A 22,892-nucleotide genomic window follows, 5' to 3' on the forward strand; every position below is an offset into this window, starting at 1 on the left:
ATCAACTGTTTGCCTTGCTCCTCAGTTCATTATCAATTCATTCTGGCATAAAAGGAGGACAGATTGAAAGGGGTGAGGGGGAAACTGAGGCAGCCTCAACCAGACAGACTTTTCTTAGCCTGGGAGTTTTTGCATAAATCCAAAGGACTCTTTTCTCAGTTGCAAAGAGATATAATAATGCATACTTGCTAAAGCATTACATCTTTAAGGTTGACCTGAACAGGTCATTTGTTTTAATTCCCAAATTTATTACTCACGAACACAGAAGCTGACAGCCAAATATATTTCTTTACACGTGCTACAGGAACTCAGAAAGGGAGGGAAACGTGGTTTTTGGTGTGTTTTTGTTTTTCAAAATCACAAAAGCTAAGGTTTCTCCATAAACACACACTAGAAAGCCAGCTGTAATGAGAGGTCAAGAAAATAAGGAACCATCAAAGAGAGGCAGCCTTTAATCACACCGTCACGGTCTTGATTTGAACTGGTAGAGCAAAAGGTTTCCCACCTCATTACCAGACCACACTGACCAACTCCAAAATATAAGGTTACACTGCACAGCGTCTCTCCAAACACACAAAACGCGCCCCTGTGCTCAGTCGGTCACAAAGAAAACCTAAACAGATTACACTGAAGCATGAAGAATAGCAGGTTCACTTCCCAACTGCACGCAGTCTACGTTTTTAGGGTGTGGGAAACAAAACTAGAAGAAAGACAGTCAGGAAGGAATTATGCTGTAGAATTTATTATGACAGCAGAATTAAAGAAAAAAGTTGGCACTGCATGCTATACATTTAAGGGAAAAAAATGAAGATGTCAGCAGCTTGTTGCAACAGTATATGCTAACATTTAGTTTAATTGTTTGCAAACCAAGTTCATTGCAGGCAGCTCAAGCAAGTTCATCGCGCTGACCTTTCTTCAAAGGAGAAAGCACAGGAAAACTCCCAAACATAAAGAGCACTGTTTATAAGCCTAAGAATTTTTATCATGACACTACACATTTTCTGGCAGCTAAATGTCAACAACTGGAGAAAATGTAAGAGATTAAACCAGCTCTGCCAGTGGTGTGACACTTCTGGCAGGTTAGATACAGCCAAGGTTTCTCTGACAAGCTATCTTTAAGCGTAAAATAAATCAAGATCTAGCCTGGGTACGCTGCATACCCACCCCTTTAAGCATCTGTGCCTCACAGGATAACAAGGTCACAACGCTACAGCGTAATTTGAAATATGGATTAATCTTCGCCTTATTTATGAAAGCAGACATTTATAAAAACCTTCCACAGAAATAAAAGCTTTAAGAGAGCCCGCCTGTCTTAGCGCCTTTTCAGTTTCTTTGTATTGCCCACGAGCAAAAACCAGCTGCCATGGGTGCTGGACTTGGCAATTCTACCAGTGCTCTTCTCCAGTCCTGCAGATACAACAAATCAGGATCCAAGGCACTTACCCAGGCACCTGGCAACTATTAGAAGTTATACAACAGCAAGTGTTCCCCCACTCACTTTCTGCAAAATTTTAACCAGCCATTTGCTTAGAAATAAGCTGAAGTTGTATTTCTTAAGTACCACGATATCACAGACTGCTTCTAGAAGCTGCTTCAATAAAAATATTGGGCTTTCTTAACACTGCTAGAACAACAAATCTGATGCAAGGTAGAAGCAGCTCTTCTAGCTAACGATTAAGAATGGCAGAAAATCAAATGTATATGAACTGCCTGTGAATAAATTTAGGGCAGATATTAGAGAAGTGATTTTTAGGATTCATTTTAGGACCAAGATTCTAGACCAGTCCTTCCCAAGCAGCAGTGGAAATATACATTGCGCCAAGTGAAGGAAACGGGAGACCTGGTTACCCAGGACATGGAGAAGGCTGAGGCATTCGGTGACTTTTTGTGCCTCAGTCTTACCAGCAAGAGCTCCAGCCACACGGCCCAAGCCCCAGAAGGGGAAGGCAGGGACTGGAAGAATGAAAACTGCCCGGTGTAGGAGAAGATCAGGTTTGAGACCAGCTGAGGAACCTGAAGGTGCGCGAGTCCATGGACCCTGATGAGATACGTTGGTGGGTCCTGAGGGAACTGGCGGATATATTTGCTACACCACTCTCCACCGTGTTTGAGAAGTTGTGGCCGCCCGGTGAAGTTCCCACTGACTGGAAGAAGGGAAACAGAACCCCCGTTTTTAAAAAGGGAAAAAGGAAGACCCAGGGAACTACAGGACAGCCAGTCTCACCTCTGTGCCCAGAAAGATCATGGAGCAGATCCTCCTGGAAACGATGCTCAGGCACAGGGAAAATGAGGTGACTGGGGACAGCCAGCAGGGCTTCACTAAGGGCAGATGGTGCCTGACAAATCTGGTGCCCTTCTACAACGGGGTTACAGCACTGGGGGATAGGGAAAGAGCAACTGACATCAGCTACCGGGACTTGTGCAAAGCATTTGACACTGTCCCTCGCGATATCCTTGTCTCTAAATTGGAGAGACACGGATTTGATGGATGGACCACTTGGGGGGTAAGGAACTGGCTGCATGGTCACACTCAAAGAGCTGCGGTCAGTGGCTCCCTGTCCAAGTGGAGATCAGTGACGAGTGGTGTTCCTCAGGGGTCGGTATTGGGACCGGCGCTGTTTAACATCTCTGTTGGTGGCATGGACGGTGGGATTGAATGCATCCTTGGCAAGTCTGCCAACACCACCGAGCTGTGTGGTGTGGTCAACACACTGGAGGGAAGGGATGGCATCCAGAGGGACCTGGGCGGGCCTGAGAGGTTCAAGAAGGCCAAGTGCAAGTCCCACACCTGGGCCAGGGCAATCCCAAGCACAAATCCATGCTGGGCAGGATATGGATGGAGAGCAGCCCCGAGGAAAAGGACCTGGGGGTTAACAAGAAACTCAACTCGAGCCGGCAATGTGCACTTGCAGCCCAGAAAGCCAACCGTGTGCTGGGCTGCACCAACACAGCGTGGGCAGCGGGGCAGGGAGGGGATTGTCCCCCTCTGCTCTGCTCTCCTCAGACCCCACCTGGAGCCTGCGTTCAGCTCTGGGCCCAGCACAAGGACAGGGATGTATCAGAGCGAGTCCAGAGGAGGCCACGAGGATGATCAGAGGCTGCAGCCCCTCTGCTCTGGAGCCAGGCTGAGGGAGCTGGGGGTGTTCAGCCTGGAGAAGAGAAGGCTCCGGGGAGACCTCACAGCGGCCTGCCAGGGCCTGAAGGGGCTGCAGGAGAGCTGGGGAGGGACTCTGTGTCAGGGGGTGTGGTGGTAGGACAAGAGGAGTGGCTTTAAACTAAAAGAGGGTAAGGTTTGTGGCTGCCCCATCCCTGGCAGTGCCCAAGGCCAGGCTGGATGGGGCTTTGGGCAGCCTGGGCTGGTGGGAGGTGTCCCTGCCCATGGCAGGGGGTGGCACTGGGGGGGCTTTGAGGTCCCTTCCAGCCCAAACCAATCTGGGATTCTACCACAAGAAAATAAGTAGTATTCTATAACATAGTTTGTACATAACAGCAGTCCGAATTTTCTGACCAACACAACATTAAACTTCTTAAGTTTGATGTCCCTGCATTTTAGATTTTCCCTTTAGAAAGGTTTTCATTTTGAGTTTCACTAGATGATGCACACGTTTGGCATACTGGAGTGTTAAAGACTCTCATCATTTCAACGCTTCTAACTATTCTAGCTACCACGTATTTTGTGTATAAGCTTTCACATCCAGAAGCATGCAGATAAATGTACGTTGTTAAGATGATAAATACCTTGTACAATAACGTATTTAGTGGAAAGAAGCACAAAGCTACAAATACTGAGCTTATAGTTCAAGTTTCTCTGAAATACACAGTAAGCTAAGAAGTCCAAGAACAGCCCAATGTAAATATTGAATCTCTTCTAATTCAAATGTTTAAAAAAAAGCAGCATTTTCAAGTAGTGTCCTTGAAGCCCATCACTCGGCGCAGGCTTCGGCATCTCATCTAACGCGGGAACGTGGTGCTCTTCCCGCAAACAGGAGACCGCGTTTTGCTTAACATTATTATTAACCACCACAAAAAGCGCTGCCGAAGCGTTACCTTCCGTTTGAATACAGGTATCCTTCCCAATACAGAGCAAACCTTCCAGCGTAAAATCACGTCAAGATCTTATCAAAATCAGTGGTGTTTTGCTCCAGTAATGACAGCATTTGTTATACTCAAACCAACATCACAGCAACACCGTGGTGAGTCACACAACACCGCAACTATAATTCAAAAGGTAAAAAGACAAATATATTTAAGACTATCCATTAGGCAATGACAGCACGAGATGCTCTAAAAATGAATGATGATTAATACAGCAGCGTCTGACAAGTCAGGATATTCAGGTACGTGAATTACTGCTCGTAAAGTCGTCATTTATGCCAAACTTCAAATACTTTAAAACATCAGAAAACAAACAAGTGTGAACAGCAATACGAAGGAAAACAGATATAATTCTATTAAAGGTACTAAAACAGTTCTATCTGCACTAAGCACAGACCCTGAAATTCAGCACTTCTTTCAGTCATTTCTTGGTGTGTTCTCTCTTTGCTGCAATTAGCAAACATTTCTTCCATCTTTTTTTTTTTTTCAGATTTCATACTAAAAAAACAAAGCTTGTTCTTGACAAGAAATTCAACCAAGAATTTTCTTTTAGTCACTTCCTGCCGGAAGAATCAAACAGACTTATTTTGCTAACATAGGGTATAATTATCCTACGAATTAGATGCTTATTCTTTAACAGATTTGGTATAGTTGTATTGAAACTAAGCTGTATTATAAACACAGTTCCTGTGCTTAGGAAGTTATATCGTTACTCCTGTGTGATGCAAGGCTAGGTAACGTTGCTGCCAAGATTTATATTAAGTAGTCTCACATCTACAAAAACTTATGAAAGACATTCACTCAAAACAGTTTGCTAAAAAGTGATTATCTTAACCATCAGCTACGGTCTGAAACAGAACTTCTGCTTTCATGGTTTTTTCCACCAAAACAGATCCTCAGTCACAGCTTTCTGTGGCTTATATCTTCCTAACACATGCCAACATTCTTTTGGGACCAGACCTCTATACTGCCATTTGAGTAATATATTTATTTTCCCCATAAAATGAAGTCCATTCATTTTATTTTGGATTTTTACCAGCTATTTGAACTTACTGGACATTCACTTATTTTGGAGTTTTTGAGCAAGCCCAAGACATTTTCCCCTCACATTTGTGTATTTTGTTTACGCTGAAGAAAAAACAAAGGTCAGCTTGTTTCAGAACTCGCCTTCTTCAAAACGACACCAGGCTACCAACACAGAAGCCTTACAGAGCACACATTGATCAAACCTTTGCAGGTGAAGAACAGTATCTGCCAATCTTGGCGTCTATTATCGAAGGACTGAAGAGGCAGAACTCAGTAGAATATTCTGAAGGAAGGACCACCTTCCAAAGCTCATTACAGAAGAAAATTTCTTCTCAACTACAAGCAAAACGTTTGTTTTCAATAAAGGAATCTACTCACTCATGACTGGAAACTTCTTTGCATATAATCCAAGGCAGGTCTTGAAGCAAGGTATCTTGTTGGAGAAAGTTTCTCAGAGGTATACATGTCCTGATGATAGTAGAAAAAGAAAGAAAGAAAGAGTTTTTCAGCTTTAAATAAGTAAATGTTATACATAAACTCTCTCCTATTATCTTTTCAATCTTCCTTGTAAAAAATATAAAGAACACCAAAACATATTTGTTATGACTGAGGAACTTTACTGCTTACGGTTATATTTTGAAGTTTATCAACTCAAAATGTGTACTTTCTTCTAACGTTAATATTACAAACTTGTTTGCACGGATTAGTTCAGAAACACTAACCATTCCCAACAGATAACAAACATTCTCAAGAAATTAAAAGACTATGATATAGATATAGTAACTAAAAACACCATCAGGTAGTATTTCCCCTCAACAACATCAGCTAACAAGAAGATGCAATAAAAGAGATACTCTTTGAAACACAAGAGCTACAAAGAAATTTACTACATAAACCTGGGTTGGCACTAGCATCCTGCACTTCCTCAGAAACAAAACATGAAAAAGTTACAATTTCTAGTAACTGTAAAGCAGGGGATCATTCAGTCTAATTGAAAGGAGGAAAAGGCACCTAAGTAGGGCAGCTATGGATTCACTAACAACAGGGCTGGCTTCCCGTGGAGCGAAACATGCAGGACTTAATCTTCAACAACGACAGCACAGCAAGTACATTTTTTAAAAGAATATTGCATAATCTCCATCCTGCTGCTAAAAGCAATCTGATAAAACAGTTACACTGAAATAACTTCACCTCACAGTTGAGACCCGGGAAAAAAGACAAACATATCTATGAAACCATAAAGTTTTCCTCTAATACCTGCACAGAGTTAAGGCATAGTCTGATTTATTTCCTCTTTTCAAACCAACGAGAACTTGCTGAACCTGACCACCTGTGTTCAGCCAGCCAGATCATATCTCGTGCTGACTCAGATTTCAAGTCTCAACACTCCTGATCTCCTAAGGCTTAAAAATAACAACAACAATAAGACGGATTTACAGCACGTGCCAAGAAGCTGACGACTTTTCATAGGCCTGGGCTGACATCACAAGAAGATGATATAGCAATTGCTAAATCCAGTTAAAAAAAAAAAAAAAAATGTTCTGACAGCCAAAAGGAAGCCGTCAGTTTCAGAACTCACTGAAACCAACATTTTAAAAGTAATGGAGGGAAGAGGCTTAATAGGGGAAGAAAACGGTATCGTGCCGCAGAAACATGTATGCAAACATTATAAAAAAGAGGAACGCAAAGCCATTAGATGGTGCAATCACTGAAGAGCAACAGTTTGAATTGCAGGTCCCGTCAATTCTCCCTGAGCGGCTGCTAAATTAAACGTTTAAGTACACGCAGCCTAATCGAAAATCAAGTGTCTGGTTAAAACGTACCATTAGAGCTGCAGTCTTGTCAGTTTTCTTTTGACTACTGATGTCAAAATTAGCAAATATAACTCCCAGGACATTTACCCGTTTACCAGACTAATTACAGTTATTATGTTAAGAACATCAAACGAGCCTTACAGACGGCACACCACCCAGGTCCAAAGCACTTTTGGTTGGAGCTCCACACTAATTTTGTGCCCAAATTGTTCTTCCATCTTATGCAGAGTCAACTGGAAGACTGGTCTCTCCAATTCAACCTGATTTTCCTACGGTACAGCCTCACCTTATTTTGTAAGTATGACCTGGCCTCAGAGACATCGCATTAGGTGACGGTTTATTGTTTGTATGTACAGGAAAAGGCTACTCATACGGAAAAAAAACAAAGCACCAGTTCTGAAAATCACTTCATGATAATAACAGCATAATTATCCATCATATCATAAAACCTAGTCACGTAAAACTAAGGAAACAAGTGGTGAAGAATATAGCAGCTATATGCTACCTAAAACTGTGCCATAACTACGAGAACTGAATGTTTCAGTATACCGTGGTGACTTGATTTTAGACTTCCACGCATAAAGTGTTCTTGCAATCTTGCTTTCTGCATCTAAATATTTTGTTTAGCCATTGCTAACACCTGTTCACTAGCCAATAAAAGTTTCCAGTTACATTTATTTTTTATTCTCTGAAATACCACTGCTGATGTGCTTTATGCTTCCCTTGTTCCTAACTCGAGCACTTTCCTGAAGGCTTTTTTCTTAGACTATTTGAAAGTGCCCACTTCCCCAAAAAGGAAAGCTTCATATTTCATTTGTAATTTGGAGCACAGCAAGCAGTACTGGAAAGTCAGGAAAAGTCGACACTGCCAAGTACCAGAAAGTCTGTACCTTCTATTGCAATACAATATTGATGTTTTTCCTAAGGATGCGTGTTAGGAAACTAAACCGCTGTCACTTTGCTTTCTTAACCAACAACCTGATTGCTTTGAATGCTCGCGGTGTTCTCTCCTGTACACAAACACTACCAAATATTATGCAACAGGGGAAAGAAAGAACGTTCCCGTTGAACGTCCTGCTTACAGATACCATCTTGAAAAACTGTATTTTTATTCAAGACAGTAGCTGACATCCTCTTGCCATTAACAAGCCTATAAAAAACCCACGCACAAACCTTTGAACCTTCTCTGTTCCTGAAGAGCAACCCGTGTATCCAACCCAGTATTTCCCCTACTAACAACACATTTACTAGCCCTCGGTGATACTCAGATTCAATAATTGCAAAACTACTGGCATTTTAACTAAGAGCGGAATGGGATACGGGAATTGGGAGAAGTTCTCTACAACTTCAAATTTGAGCATCCTAATAACACATTCAATTATCTGTTTCTACAACTAATGCCAGGTCTCCTTTTTACCCAATATTCTGTCTCAGTATGATGAGTATAAACCAGAGTAAAAGGAAGTTACAGCATAAGTCCATGTATAGTGACTCTATCCAGAGAAAGAGATTCCCTTTAATTCGTCAGTGAAAGATTCTAGTCCAGTCCGTGTGTACATTACTGTAGCATCTATTTAACTTGGATACCAAAGGAGTTAACACTACAAATTTATATCCCCAATTCCCAAGACCCAGAAACCAAAGGAACAGCACGCAACTGCACTGGTTTTACAGCACACGTGCACGCACAAGAGACAAAACAGTCTAAATGGAGCCTGCCTGCACAAAGCAGTATTTTACTGTCATTTACTTTCTTCTTTAAACCAAAACATTAGTGCCCCTCAAAGAAAACAGATCCAGAGATTTCAAAAGCACATGTTTTAAAGCTTTATAGCTGGCTGGCTGGCAAAACATTAAGTCCAAAATGATTGGCTTCCATGCTTATACTCAGAGGACAAATAAATGAACAGCTGGTTAAAAGGCAGTTCTGCTAAACACTTACTTTCCATTGCATCCAAGCTGAATTAATTTCAAAGTTATAATCAGTAACAAGAGAAGCTACAAAGAAGCAAGACTAAGCCATTTAACAGCACAGCTATTAGCAAAATAACACAACAAAAAATCTGATTATTGCACCTAGCTTCTGAACATCCTAGCTGAGTAAAATGCCTATTGCATTGAGAATGCAACATTTCACAGCAAAGTCAGGCTGCTACTGTTTCAGAACCTTCACCAAATCATTGACTGGCCACAAATGAGGAAGCACATCGAAACACAAACGAAACAAGCACAAGGGCACACCCTCCTCTTTGTTCATTGCAGGAATATTTACACTACAAAGCGTCCAAGCAAATTGCTTTGAGTTTCAGGCACTGCTGATTGGCCGCGCTGCCCAACACACACATGCCTGCGAGAGTTTGAGTTTCGACTGTCACACAGCAGCCCTAGGTTGCAGGCTCCGCATCAAACTAAGTAACCACACAGCGAAATTAGTTAATGGAAGCGTTCGCGTTGAACTGAGCCTCCACAAAATACGCTCACTGTGAGCAAGGCAGACTCATGCTTTTGTTCCACTTTGACTCAGTGAAAGCTAAAAATGAGCTTCGTACTAATAGACAGCTTTCTGCACAGCCCCCTGCGCCAAGCAGAAAGCTGCACAGAGAAAGTTACTCTCGGTGTGTACAGGCACAGGGCTGGTACGGGAGTTTGGCAACAGCGTTTTAAGTCACCACCTGACTCTCGCTCCCATTGCGATTCAGTGACTGCGGTGGTTTCCAGCAGGCAACCACCCACATCGCCCAGAGACACCAAACATCTGATAATTTCCTCTTTCGCTGATAGCCCCGGCACAGACCGAGGGTCACAGAGCCTGAAGCCTGTTGGGAAGCCACTCACAGGACTGCGGACCCTCCTGCACCGGACTGCGGCTCTGAGGCTGGTGCTCTTCCCCACATACCTGAGGCATTACGAAAAGCAGCCGAGGCAGCAGGTACAACGAGCAGCAGTGCCAAGAAGTCCCATTAAACCCAAACTTCGCCCACCCCAAACCTCCCTGCTCCCGCCTTGGGTGGCGGCACAGCCTCGCAGTGCACCCAGGCCCTGTCACCCTGACAGGACGGAGGCCCTCAGGGAGTCAGTGCCCGTGTGCTGACAGCCCCGAAGGGCTGCCCGACCCACCGTGGTGCCCTGACACACCGTGTGGTGCCCCCACACCCCTCAGGCTGCCCTCACAGCACCCTCTGACCCCACAGCAGCAGCTGAGGCGACCACCACAGCCCCTCACAGGGCTGCGCGCCCCTCACCAAGCTGGGGGGTCACTTCAGGGGGTGTCCTCCCCCTCCACAGCCCCAGAGCCTCACTTAAAGCTCACAAAAAGCCCCCGGGGCATCTCCAGGTGGGATTCCCACAGCCACCCCCCGCACAGCTCCCCACACGCTGCCCCCCCCCGGCAGGAATAGTAGGGTCCTTCCCTCACACAGACACCCCCGCTTTGGGAATGGAACAGCCCGCAGCACCTCAGTACTCTACGGGAGCCAGCTCCCGCCTCTTCCACCTCCCGACCCCGCCGGGGGGGGGGGGGGGGGGGGGGGCGCGCAGCGCGGTTCCCCCCCCCCCCCGGGGAGGATGGTAGTACCCGCCTCCCCCATCCGCGAGCTCTCGAGGAACTTCTGTCCCACCCCGCTCGCCTCAACGGCGAGGTCCGCAGTTTTCCCCCTCCCCCCCCGCCGCCCCCCGAATGGAAGCGTCCGCCCAGCGACCCCGCCGAGTCCACTTCGGGAAATAGGGGGGAGGGGGGGCGCGCAATGGCCGGCTCGCCCCTACCTTTGCTCGCCGCCTTCCTCCTCCTCCTTCTCCTCCCGGGGGCCTCCGTCCTTGTCTCCTCCCTTCCCCGCTCCTCTGCCCCGGAGCTCGGCGGCCTCCGACCAGGAAGCGCCCCGGTGTGACACCGGCGGCCGCCGCTATGGAAACCCTGCCCGCCCCCGCCCCTCCCCTCCCCGGCCGGCGCCGTCCCCTCAGGGCAGAGCCGGAGTCGCCGCCGCCATTTTGTGCTCGCAACGAGGCGCGGAGCCGTCCGGCCCCGGCCGCGCTCCCCGCTCCCTCCGCAGCCATTTTGGGCTCGTAGCGAGGCCCCCCTGGAGGCAGGGTGGTCGGGGAGGCCGGGCAGCGAGGGGAGGCGGCCCTCGGCTGGGCTCTGTGTGGGTTTCAGATGGGAAAGGCGGTGGGAATCGGGAGTTTGGCTTCAGGGCGAAGCCAGCACCCGCCTGGCTAACTCTGCTGCCTTGGCGTGGCACTGGGCGTGAGGAGGAGTCTCAGAAATAAAGGCGGAAAACACGAAGCAGGACTGTCCCTCTTCCAGCTTACCCATTAGGCTGTGCTGCCTGAGCTACCAAGACCCTCATTTTTAAAACTCCTTCCCTTTTTTGGTTCTCTCTGATAAGGCACCACCACGGGATAGTGATACGAAATGTAGCTCTATGGGTGAACTCCGCAATCCTGTACATATAAGTACATAAAAATGGATAACCTGATTGCCCGTTCCACCTTGGATCAAAAGAGGGATGGCTTTGATCACAGAATCACAGAATCATTAGGGTTGGAAAAGCCCTCCAAGATCACCTGGTCCAACCACCCCCCGACCACCAATGTCACCACTAAACCATGTCCCCAAGCACCACGTCCAAGCTTTCCTTGAACACCCCCAGGGACGGTGACTCCACCACCTCCCTGGGCAACCCGTCCCAACGCCTGACTGCTCTTTCTGAGAAGAAAGCTCCCAACCTACCCCTTCCTTGAGCAGCCTCCAATGCCAGAGTCCTCCCACTCACTGCGTGCAGGCACCATATGCGTATGCATGCTGTGCTTTGCATGGGGCACTAAACTGAGTTACAAACAAAACCCGACGGGAAGAAGCAGAGAAATGTGACAGCTGCTTTATGCTATGAGACGTCTCAAATGCCACAGTGAAGTGGTTACCGGAAAGAGGCCAGTTTGGAGTAAAAAGAAAGCATTGTGGTGAAGAGGGAATTTGAAGTAGCAATAAAATATGATTTCACATTAGAAATACAGATTAAATAAACAGTAATTAAAATGTAGTACTAAAAGACATCCAGTAATGGTACAAACAAAAGCAAGGTTCAGTAAATATTTTGAGTGTTTTAAACAAACCAGTGTTCATGTAATAATTATATTTAAATGCTTTCTATTCAAATACTAAGCAAGGAATTTAGCATAATCTACTAAAGATAAACTCTAAAATAAGCAGTTCCAGACAACTTGCACTATGAGTTGTGGGGCTGGCACCTTCTGACATTAATTTTTACTAAAATATGTAATACACGAATATTTCATGACAAGTTGGAGAAAGCAGTGCTCCATTATTCCAAGGTAGATTAGATGAGCTGAAAAATTATTGACTGGCTAGCCTGAGATCAGTAAATCTTTTCCACAGATATTAACATTTTTAATAGACCTTCCGTCCTCAGAGTTCTGTCTCATTCTGGAGGAAAAATAGCTTGAACAATGAAAGTAGGATCCCCTGAAATGGCAAATACTCATGCCAACACATCTCACAGTCTCTGAGAATCTAGCAAATGTACAGAGCTGTGTATGAGCGTGGTTGCATTTGACATTCATGTTATGTAGAAGAAAATGTCTAAGAGTGGTAAGACAGTAGTAAGACAGTAGCAGGTTGGATCACTTTTGTCTAAATGTTTCCTCTCTTCTTGTGCTGAGGAAGTGTAATAGTAGAAAATATGAATCATTTATTGCTTTGCAATACATTTCAGAAAGTAATAGCGATTAACTAGCCTGTCAGCATCCATAAATCCCAAGAGGGATACTGTGGTTGGATATGAGTCCTTTCAATTTAAAGTCTTAATTGTCTTTTTTAAAACTTCAGGAGCTGTTAGAATATAAAAACATACTTAGCTTTCTTCAAGCTAGGGATTTGTTTCCTCCCAAAATGGCTAATTAGTTAAGATAAATGTCTTCCACAGGGAGCTCTCTGCTTCATCAAAACCATCTAATCTGTATTTCATACATTCTCAAACTATATATCATCGCTTTTGTTTCCCATATGCTCATTGTTTCCTGTTGTAATACTATAACTAGGCTGTGGAACTGTTCTAAAATCACAGCTTTCCAAGTGGCTGACAGTGATATCATACTTGTTTTATCACTACTCCTACATACAAATCCTGCGATAGCATTTCCAGCAACACTCCATTTTTATTACAGTTCTTAGTCTGAGAAGGTATATGCAATCATTATTATTTATAATGCTTAAAAGTCTATGGGGCATTTCATGGACATGCAAGAGGCATCACCTGTGTCTCTGCTGTCTTTGCAGGGCTGTGCCACAGGAAGCAGGCAGAGCTCACCATGGTTTTTACCGGTCCTTGACACCTGTTATGTCTACACTGTCCTCAGAAGTAGTCCTTTATGAAGCCTGCCAACCAGCCCCATACTGTGTGGGCTTCATGCAATTCCCTACTGCATTTGTCTTCCATGTCATGTAGGTAGGATGAGCAGCGTGGCTTACATGGTAGAAAACCTGCCTGGGTTGAGTCCACCTGCACTCTAAATGCAAAAGCTGCAATTTGCTTGCTAAGTGTGAACTTCAATGGAAGGGACGTAAGGCACATTTGGGTTTCTGTTGGGCTCAGACTCCCATCTATGATACAGTCTAGGCGCCTCCATTGAATTACATTCTGAGCTGGTATATCTGTTCGTGTCAGGGAACATCCAGTTACTTACCTGAAAAGATGACCTGGTCTGTGTTTAAGTTCAGATGCTGTACTAGCCACCTACATTTGTGACTGGAGTCACAGAAGTAAAGATACTCACGAATTACCCCACACAAATTAATGATTCGTCTTGTCAAGGCCACACTTAGGATATAGTGCATAAGATGCCAAGTACTCTGCATGGCCACTGACGTTATTTGGCAGTAATATCACAAAGCCATAGACAAAAAAAAAAAAAAAAAAAGAATAGTAGCATTCCATTTTAAAGTATCCTGTTCCTTGTAACATTGGAATATCTTCCTACTGAACTTCAAAGGAATACAAGAATTCATAATGTAAAAAATACGAGATTTTCATCAGCAATTATTTCTCAATGTACCGTGCCCTTTGTTTTTTTAGCTATGAAGCTTATGAAACCCAATCTCTTCAATAAAACACCATTTACAAAAATTAAGCATAACACAAAGCATATGTGCAGGATGATAGGAACCAACTGCAACATCTCATTGAAATAAATTTGTCTGTCTGTTAGTTACGTTTGCAGTCTGCCTTTGCCGTATCAATGGATTCCTGGCTAAATCAGCCTTGTGAGATTCGAATCTTGCCTTGGGACAAGGGAATGAATTTGATGACCCATCAAAATTCCTTCCTGGGCTTCACAAGTCGTCAGAACATGCTCGGCTCTGCAGGCAGTGTGCATATTGGTGCCACTTCAGGTGAAAAACTATTTAAGTTCTTGCAGTATGTCTGGGTAGTGATCAGACTCCAGATAGCGCTATATCTTTTGCTGTCAACTGCCTCAACAAATCATTGATGGAGCTTTAATCAGATAGACCAAGTGTTCAGAATGCTGATGGCTTTGAAAATAAAGACATAGACTTTGAATTGGCAACTGTAGTCTAAAAGTCCATGAAGGTTTTGGAGCATAGTACTTTGCTATGATGGCCTGCCCCTGAACACCTTTGGGCTAAGGTTACACATTCATATAAGGACACAAGCGCTGCCCTGAAGAGAATGGCTTTTACTTTACAAAATTAGGTATTCTGCAGACTCAAAAGACAGCAGTTAGTAGATTGGTCCTAAAAAAAATTTTAAAACCTGTTTTGGGACTGTTCCTTTTCAATTCGTGTTTGTGCTATACAGGTTTGGCTTAGCTTCTGTGGTGCAGGAATTCAACATATTTTCCGTGGCATATGGCATTTCCACTTCTGCCTACAGATCATTTTTAAGGCATGAGTTGATATTTTTTCTGTGTCAGTCAAAATATAAACCATTTATGCGCAGCCACGTACCCCAGAGAGTGAGTGGCTCAGAAGCTCCTGCAGGTATCCAAACAAATGCAAACCTGTTTATTACTCTCAAATTCAAACAGTTCCCTGTTCAAGCTTTGAGGCTTGTCACATTTAAAACCTACTCTCATCATTACAAAGGATATCACTCAAAATATCTGATTTGATACGAAGTGTTTATAGGCCTATGAACAATAGGTGCCAGATGGCTATTCTTCCCAGTATCATGCAGTAAAGTGCATCAATATTTTATAAGATTAAATGTACTCAGCTGTTCTGCCACCTGCTGCTTTTGCTTTTGTTTATTTTCCCCCAAATGAAAGTTGTGGTGTCTGTGCTGCAGGTGTTACTTTCGGTCCATCACTTGCTTGATCTTGTCATAGATGTTTACAGGAGCTTAGCACCAGCCCGCTCTGCAGAAGTGATGAGCGAGGCAGAGGTTTGTCTGTGCGTGCGTGGCAGCATCAGCCCACCATCTTGTACTGAAAATCCTGAGAAAGAGATGTATTAAAAACAGGGGTGGAAGTCTGATTTAAGCAGGGAGGTTAGCCCGTTGTTGTAATTCTTCTGGCTGCCTAAACTACTGTTTTCCATTCCTTTTGGGTCTGGTTGTTCACTTGCCCTCACCCAGTCCTATTGTCGCCCAGCTCTGATTTTGAGGATTTCGTTGATTCGGTTCTCTCTTCCTGCTGCTGGTGGTTCCTGCCATGTGAATCAGGTTGGAAAGTACACAGTGCTTTCTGTCGCCACCTGATGCAAGGGGCTATTTCCGTCCCCTCTCTCTGTCAGGACAGATTTTCTTCATCTCCTTCCTTTATTTCCCCCCAATTTTCTGTCTCCTCTAGCATTTTATTGGCTTTTTCCATTAGCCTCCTTCTGTCTTATTCCTTCTGGTACTTCAATAATTGTCTCATTTCTTTCTCCTTTTAAACGTTGATTTAGCTTTCAGTATTCTTTTGTTAACTATGAAAAGTACACATAGAACAAAGTGCAATACATTGATACACTTCATTTTAAAATGTCTCCTTAATACCAAGTAGTTTTTCAATGAACTGAAAAATGTCACAATACCAATAATACTACAAAAATGTCACTGACCTTGATATACCATGTAGTAGAACTCCCCTGAGATTCCTTTGTGGATTGACTAGATAGATAGATAATGCAAGATGGCTGCACATAGAAAATACAAAAATTAGAAAACCTGGCTGAAGAAGATGTGTGTGGTTGTATGAAGAATGGAGCATAGGATGTCTTTGAACATGAAATCGGGGTGTTTTCCCAAATCAGAATTTTATATTCTTGCTAGCCAGATCTGAGCCTGCTCCCACAGCAGAAGGAGAAGAGATCTGATGAAAGAGGAGAAAATCTATAATCAAATCATTTACCTTTCAAACCAAGGAAAGGTAGAATACAGTCAGAACAGAGAAGGAAAAGGAATAGATAACAAGACAGAAGATTTATTGGCAATGATGCACAACAGAACAAAACATTAGCTTAAATTTTTGTGTGCCTTAGTGTGGTTTTCCACACTAAGGACAGCAGTTGGAAGACAGTGAATAGAAGTTTGTGTTTTTGTAAACCCTGAAGGTCTGATATAGAGTTGCAGTAAGGAACCTGGAATTTCATGACACTTCTATAGAGACAGTTTTCAGAGCACAGTCACTATTAGAGTAAAACTTATTATCATTCATCTATAACCGCCAGTATGTCAGAAGTAACCCAAAGTTAACAGAAATAGCATAACTTATTAGATACCAACAAATTCAAAAACTTCAAAGAGACACATTTTCGTCAAGTTACAAGCAAATGAAAACAGGAGCATGTAATGAAACGTGAAGATGCTCTGAGCTGTAATAGTGGATCCTGAAAAAGGTGTAATTACTTGTCTAAGGTACTGCAAAAGTTAAATCTTTTTGACCTTTTCCATTTGCTGCTGAAACTACCAGACAAAGAAGTGTAAATGACTGACGAAAAATAAATATATTCAGTTTGTTCAGGTAAAGCTCTTTATAAAAGATGATTTTTTTTTTTTTTTTTTTTTTTTTTTTTTTCCAGCAGCAGGGTATTTGCAGTCTTTTCCCAGGCTCCATGTAATATGGAATTTATATAGCACAGCACGAAATGAGGGATGCAGGTTAGGCTTTGAAGCACATTCTTCCACCGTTGCCTCGAGCCACTCAGCATTCACTCGGTCTCCTGTTCAGGTTAAAGCAGCATGAGGCTTACCTATAAAGCTCTAGCTGGAGAAATAGCTTGCCAGGGAAAATGGAAGTCTTATCCATTTATCTTTTCCCAGACCAAGCCCATATGGCAACAGTAGAACAAAACAGGCTGACTACTGTCTGGCTGAGCTCTTGCAGGATGTTTCCCACCCGTAACCAACTGAGCTCGTTTCCAGTGGTAGGGCCATCACATGATTGGCAGTAAGACTGCCCAAATTTGGGGACTGTTGGGTAACGCAGATTCCTGACTGATGAAGGAAATGCATTTACAGATGCTGCTGGGGCTGGTGTTTACACCGGGTCTTACTAGGAACCAGTTGCCCAATTTCATCCTGTAAGGAAGCCACGGGACCCTTTAGAGAGGGAGACTGTCGTTACTAAAGGCACCCCTCAGCTCTGGCAAACAAAGCCAGCTTTAGGCTGTAAAGCAGCTCAAATCTTCCCAAATGTTTGGCAAATACCCATGGAGTGTAAACAAGCTTTATTCCGTCACAAAATTATCATGCAAAGTAGAGTTTTAGGAAAGATGAGGCACTAAACACCAAAGATAATGCTTTTTTCCTCAAAGATTTCTTATAATCCAATAATTTCCTATCCCATTTGGAATTTTTTCTCCTTCCCTAACCTGAGAATAATACGTGGGGTTCAATATGACCATACTTCAGATCGATCAACATCATTAAAAGTGGATTTTCTTAAATACTGGGCTGAGGGGAAAGTGAGTTTGTGCAAGGACAAACATACCTTGAGATATATGAGCCAATTGGCTTAAAATGTTGTTTTGCCCTGACCTGACAAGGCTTGCTGTCTCTGGCAATGCATAATCTCTTTTAATATACTACCAGGAAGGTGATAGCTCTTTGAAAATACTTCTAAACTGCAGTTTATCTTGAAGGCTGACACCTTAATAGAAACTATGCCATCTCTTTGGGACCCCTGTTACAAGCAGATATTAATAAGGGTTAGTGGTGATTCAGGGGAGAACTGGATAGGGAAAGACTCTGAATCAACGTGTTACAGGTTTTGTGCAGAAGTTTAAAAAAACATGTGTCAAGGATTTTAAAGCTTCTCTAAACAGACACTGCCAATGGAGATACCTACTTCATTTCGTAAAGTCATGAGGTTTTGTCCTACACATCAGTATATTTTCTTAAGAGTGTGCTTCCCTTATCACCGTCAGCACGATTTAAAGTTGTGCATTTAAGACTCAAGTAAGCTTCTTTGCAAACACTCTTGAGAATAGGATCAAAATGGGAAGAGATTACACGCAATCTAATTATGTTAGGTTCCATTGGAAACCCTTCAGTATAAAAATTAAAAGAATATGACACAGCTTTATGATATGCTCTAGTTCATACAGAAATTATATGAGTGTGTATAAAGGAAGCAACATGGAAGAAAAGATCATGTGTTGAACAACAGTTGCTTTAAAGAATCTAAATCTGAAGACTAGGATGGTTTGGGGGACTAAAAATAAATTATAAGAACTTTACCTGCTGTGTCATTAATGCGAAGCTAGCCTTTGTCTCTTATTATAAGCCACGGCATATAAGAAAAAGCTGGCGATCAAAAGATCTGCATCAAAAAATCAACACCAAACATGACATTGGTCTGCAAGGTTTTGGCTGGAGCAGCACTGACACTTAGTATTAGTAGCAGCACTGACACTAAAGATTAGTATCTGTTCATGGGACAGACAGTGAATTTCTCTTGCAAAATAGTTTGTGCATTTAGAGGACAACGTTCACGTTACAGTAATGGCTGTAGGGAAATTCATAATCACTAGAGACTGTTTTGACTGTTTCTTCATTTTCCTGTGACAACAGCACACAAATGAATTAAATGAATTTTTGGTGTAGGGTAAGGAGAGGTAATTTCACTGGAATTGCACCACCTTAGGATCCACACTGCATCAGGTCTCAAATTACGTATTAAATGTCTGATATTCACATATGCATCAAATATGCTTGAAGGGAGACCTAGAAAATCCTGTAGTCTTACTCACTTCATGCATTAAGTGATTCAAATGATCTGATGAGAAGTTCAGGTGCTGCACTTCCCCATCATATCACCAACACTCCTGGACAATGCGTGATTAAATTCAGAACTGTACCATGCTTAGTTTGTCACTTGGATTTTGGAATGGAAGCTATGTTACCCAGCACCACCCTGTTCTGTGAGACTCCTCAAAACTGGGATCACAGAAAGTTCATAAAAGCTTCTAGACCAGCTATATTTCCATTATTCTGAGTTACAACAAAGCTGGATTCGACAGTTTCCTTTCTCATTTTGAATTCGATCTATGAGCTTAAGAAGTTTCTATATTGTCCACTTACATGGGATAAGGTTATATTTCTCTGCACATTTTTCTCTGATTTTAGAAAATGCCTCAAGCTACAAAATTCAGACCTCCATTTCATACTCCACCACAGGACTCACATTCCAATTCACTATGCCACTACAGATCATTTTCCAAAGCTATTTGTAGCCCACTTGCAATAGTTTGGGAACATCTTGATCTGACGTTGCAGCATGGACCTCTCTGATCACAGAAGAGCAGTTAGGGAATCCTCGTATTACGTGCTCTACAACCAAAAGAAACACATACATTTAAAACAATGAAATAAGTCCCGTACCAGTTGCTAGCCAGATGGTATTGTGAATTGTTGTAATTCATCAGCAAAACAGAGGAAGGAAGTGTTTTAAAGCAAGATTATATTATTTTCCTTAAGCTCATATTATGAAATCTTCCTGAAGCGAATTTTCAAAACTTCAGAGGGAATGAATGGAACAGGGCAAACCGGAGACTCACTGGGGAGTTGCTAAAAACAAGGGAAAAGTATGGCATGCCACTCAAATAAAGGAAGAACCCATTACCAATTCTCAGTTTGGGGAGAGATACGAAGAACAACAACCACAAAAAAAGTAACATAAAAAAATAACTAGTACATTATAACATATGATGTTTGTATCTTCGTAGTAATTACAGGTTGGGAAGCACTTAGGTTCTTCCCTCACACTGGAGGGAAATAAGACTGAAACCTGAGAAAAAGATCAAACAAGCAGTGATATGTGCACTGTGTAGGGATACTGCAAGATTTAGCAAACTACTGCCAATAAAGTGCCTTGAGATCCTTAAGAAAAAATGCTGAGAAAAATGCATCTTATTTTCACTGTCTTTTAAGAGACAGAATGCATTTGAAAACCATGAGAAAAAAAATATATCTTAAATGAAAATGACCCCTGACCACTAAGTTCACTCCAGTCAAATAAAATACATCCTGTTTTTGTAACTTTATAATACAAGGCAGAGCCTGGTCTGCATACATTCTTTCCAGCCAAAGATTTGACCCATAGTTGAATTTTAATTAGAAGCAGGGGAGGCGATGGGAAACACAAAGTGCTGCTCCCACTTAAGATAAAGGGAAAAGACAGAAAATTGAGTTAGTTCATTGTACTGTCTCTCCACTAAAATTAGTTGATAAAAAGTGCTTAGAAATATCCTCTGACAGGGCCAATGTACCCATTGTATCAGTTAATTGAATGACACCCAATTTGACACTTAAAATACATCCTGGATTTTCCATACAATCATGAAAATCTCTCACACAGGCTGCATCTTTTTTTTTCTTTTTCTTTTTTTTTTTTTTGATAATTTAGTTCTGGAACATTTGCATTGAAGTGCAGAGGCTTAATTATGTTGTGCCCTGCATCAGTCACCCCCCAACTCCTTCCCATGGGACGAAGGTATTGTTGTGGAACCCCCCTTGCTGTGCAGACAGGAATCTTTTTTCTCCCTGTATAGAGTTTGTAGAAGAGCTTGGAAATGCCTGGTACGTGCAGAGCCTCTGGGTGAGCCATAGGTAAGTGGGGTCACAACCACATTTTTGTGAGACTACTTAACTCGGTTCTACAGCCCGTTTCATGCAGGAAGGCAGAAGGATCTGATCATTTCATAGCCACGTGGATCAGACTGATCACACAAATGTAAGTTTAGTCTGCAATGTATGTGCCTATATGCAAGCCAGGTGTCTAAGCTCCCATTAGAGTAGCTGGAGAGCTCGTCAAAGGAGTTCAGGTCATGATTCACCTCATTATAAAATAGATATTTGTATTTGATCAGATTAATCACACCCTAAGCTCTACTGACCATTTTTTCATTGATTATACTGGGAAGCCACTTGATAAATACCTGCTCAGGTTTAGATGTCTATTTTATAAATACCTGAGCTCAAGTTCGGTTTGCACCTTGAGACACCTGATAACACGTACCTTCACATAGGCATCTAGATGCTCAATGAATCTTGAGTGCTATTAAGCTAGCCAACTGTAGGTACCTCCACTGACTGCAACGGGAGCCGCAACAGCTACCTCGCACATAAACACCTACGTGCAGACACCTAAATTTAGGTGTCTTAATCTGCGGGCTGAGCCTAACCTTCACATTAGGTAAATGAATCTGCTCCCAGTCAAGTTTGTAGAAACACAGGTTTCAAATCCAGATTTGAATAACTTTGATGAACTAAAGAGAAGCAAAGGGTTTGGAAAACATAATCTCAACTGCACTGAGAACTGAATATAAATCAGTATATGAGCCAAACAGGAATCTGTTCTGTATGTCCGGTATCTTGTCTCCTGTTTTTTTTATATCTTTATATACATACCTCCTACTCAGCTGCTCAGAAGCCAGAACAGGATCTGCCTTTGTAGAAATAGATCAGGATCATTTGTCCTCTTCATGGTTATAAGCTGATTACCTGTTTTTGAGTAGATAAAACGTACTTTGTGATCATTTGTCCTTACTGAGTAGAAGATGTTTACCTTGTATTGAAATCTGCTGTGTGGTTGATACCTTAAATTAACAATTCATCTTAATGATTCTCAGTATTTCAGCTGCAAATGAAAATCAGGGATTTGTAGATTCTAATGTTCTCAGGTGATGACACAGTGTGCCTGTGTGGGTTTAAATACTTAGCATTTAATGCACTGTAAAAAACATCAGCAGCACAATCTATTTTTACCAGAGATAGTCTATGTAACTAAATGTTTTCAGTGCTAATTAAGGCATTCTCATACAATGACGATGAGTGTTAGACAAATACCTTGTAATCAGGCAGCACTCCAAATCTGCTCCTGTGTTCACACTGGATATTGCTGATAATTATCCTCTTCCCAATCATATTATCATAGAAAACATAGCTGGAAGGGACACTGAGATGGGCTCATCTATGGCATTCTCCTACCCCCAGCTGGATCCGCTATACCTAAAGTTTCTAAGCAATTGGATCTTTTTTTAAAATATATTAAATAATATCTTATTCCTTACAGTGTTCTTTGCCGGATCGGACATTGTTTTATTTCCTTTTGTGGGGCAGAAATTTTTTTGATCAAAGAAACAAGGAAAAAAAAAATCCACTACCTTTGGTTTATTCTGCATCTTGGGCAAAACGCAGCTACAAATTACTTCTCCATACAAATAAAATAGATGAGCTCTTTTGTTCCAGCTGTCAATTTCGGACATAACTGAAAGGGGAACTGTAGGCCTGAGGATATGAAGAGGAGAATTATTATTTTGTCAAAAGCCTGTGTCTTCCTACTGAGACTCCTAATCATAATAACAGGCATCCAAAATCTACAGAACTATTTCTGAGCAATATCAAGCTGGGCAGATCTAATAACCTGAACAGGACCAAACTGTCCTCTTGGATGCACGTCAGTCTGTTGGGAATGAGAAGAAGCTATAGGTGTAAAGCTCAG

At 42.6% G+C, this 22,892-nt stretch overlaps 1 protein-coding gene and 1 long non-coding RNA gene across 2 annotated transcripts in view; both read right to left on the reverse strand.

Moving 5' to 3' along the window:
* USP6NL (USP6 N-terminal like) overlaps positions 1 to 10,857 on the reverse strand; it is a 117,933-nt gene extending 107,076 nt beyond the window's left edge. Inside the window, exons 1-2 of the mRNA XM_035549318.2 lie at positions 10,698 to 10,857; positions 5,500 to 5,589 (exon numbers count right to left, since the gene is read on the reverse strand). Coding sequence (XP_035405211.1) covers positions 5,500 to 5,503 — 4 coding nt within the window. The 5' untranslated portion in view covers positions 5,504 to 5,589; positions 10,698 to 10,857. The remainder of the gene's footprint in view (positions 1 to 5,499; positions 5,590 to 10,697) is intronic.
* An 8,074-nt stretch (positions 10,858 to 18,931) lies between these two features.
* LOC118249483 (uncharacterized) lies at positions 18,932 to 22,685 on the reverse strand. The gene is made up of 3 exons (XR_004779101.1): positions 22,555 to 22,685; positions 21,800 to 21,892; positions 18,932 to 19,720 (listed from the first exon to the last, which is right to left on the reverse strand). It is a non-coding gene; the product is annotated as an uncharacterized LOC118249483 (long non-coding RNA).
* Positions 22,686 to 22,892: the final 207 nt, after the last annotated feature.

The sequence above is a fragment of the Cygnus atratus genome, chromosome 1 (genome assembly GCF_013377495.2).
Source record: "Cygnus atratus isolate AKBS03 ecotype Queensland, Australia chromosome 1, CAtr_DNAZoo_HiC_assembly, whole genome shotgun sequence".
Lineage (NCBI taxonomy): Eukaryota > Metazoa > Chordata > Aves > Anseriformes > Anatidae > Cygnus > Cygnus atratus.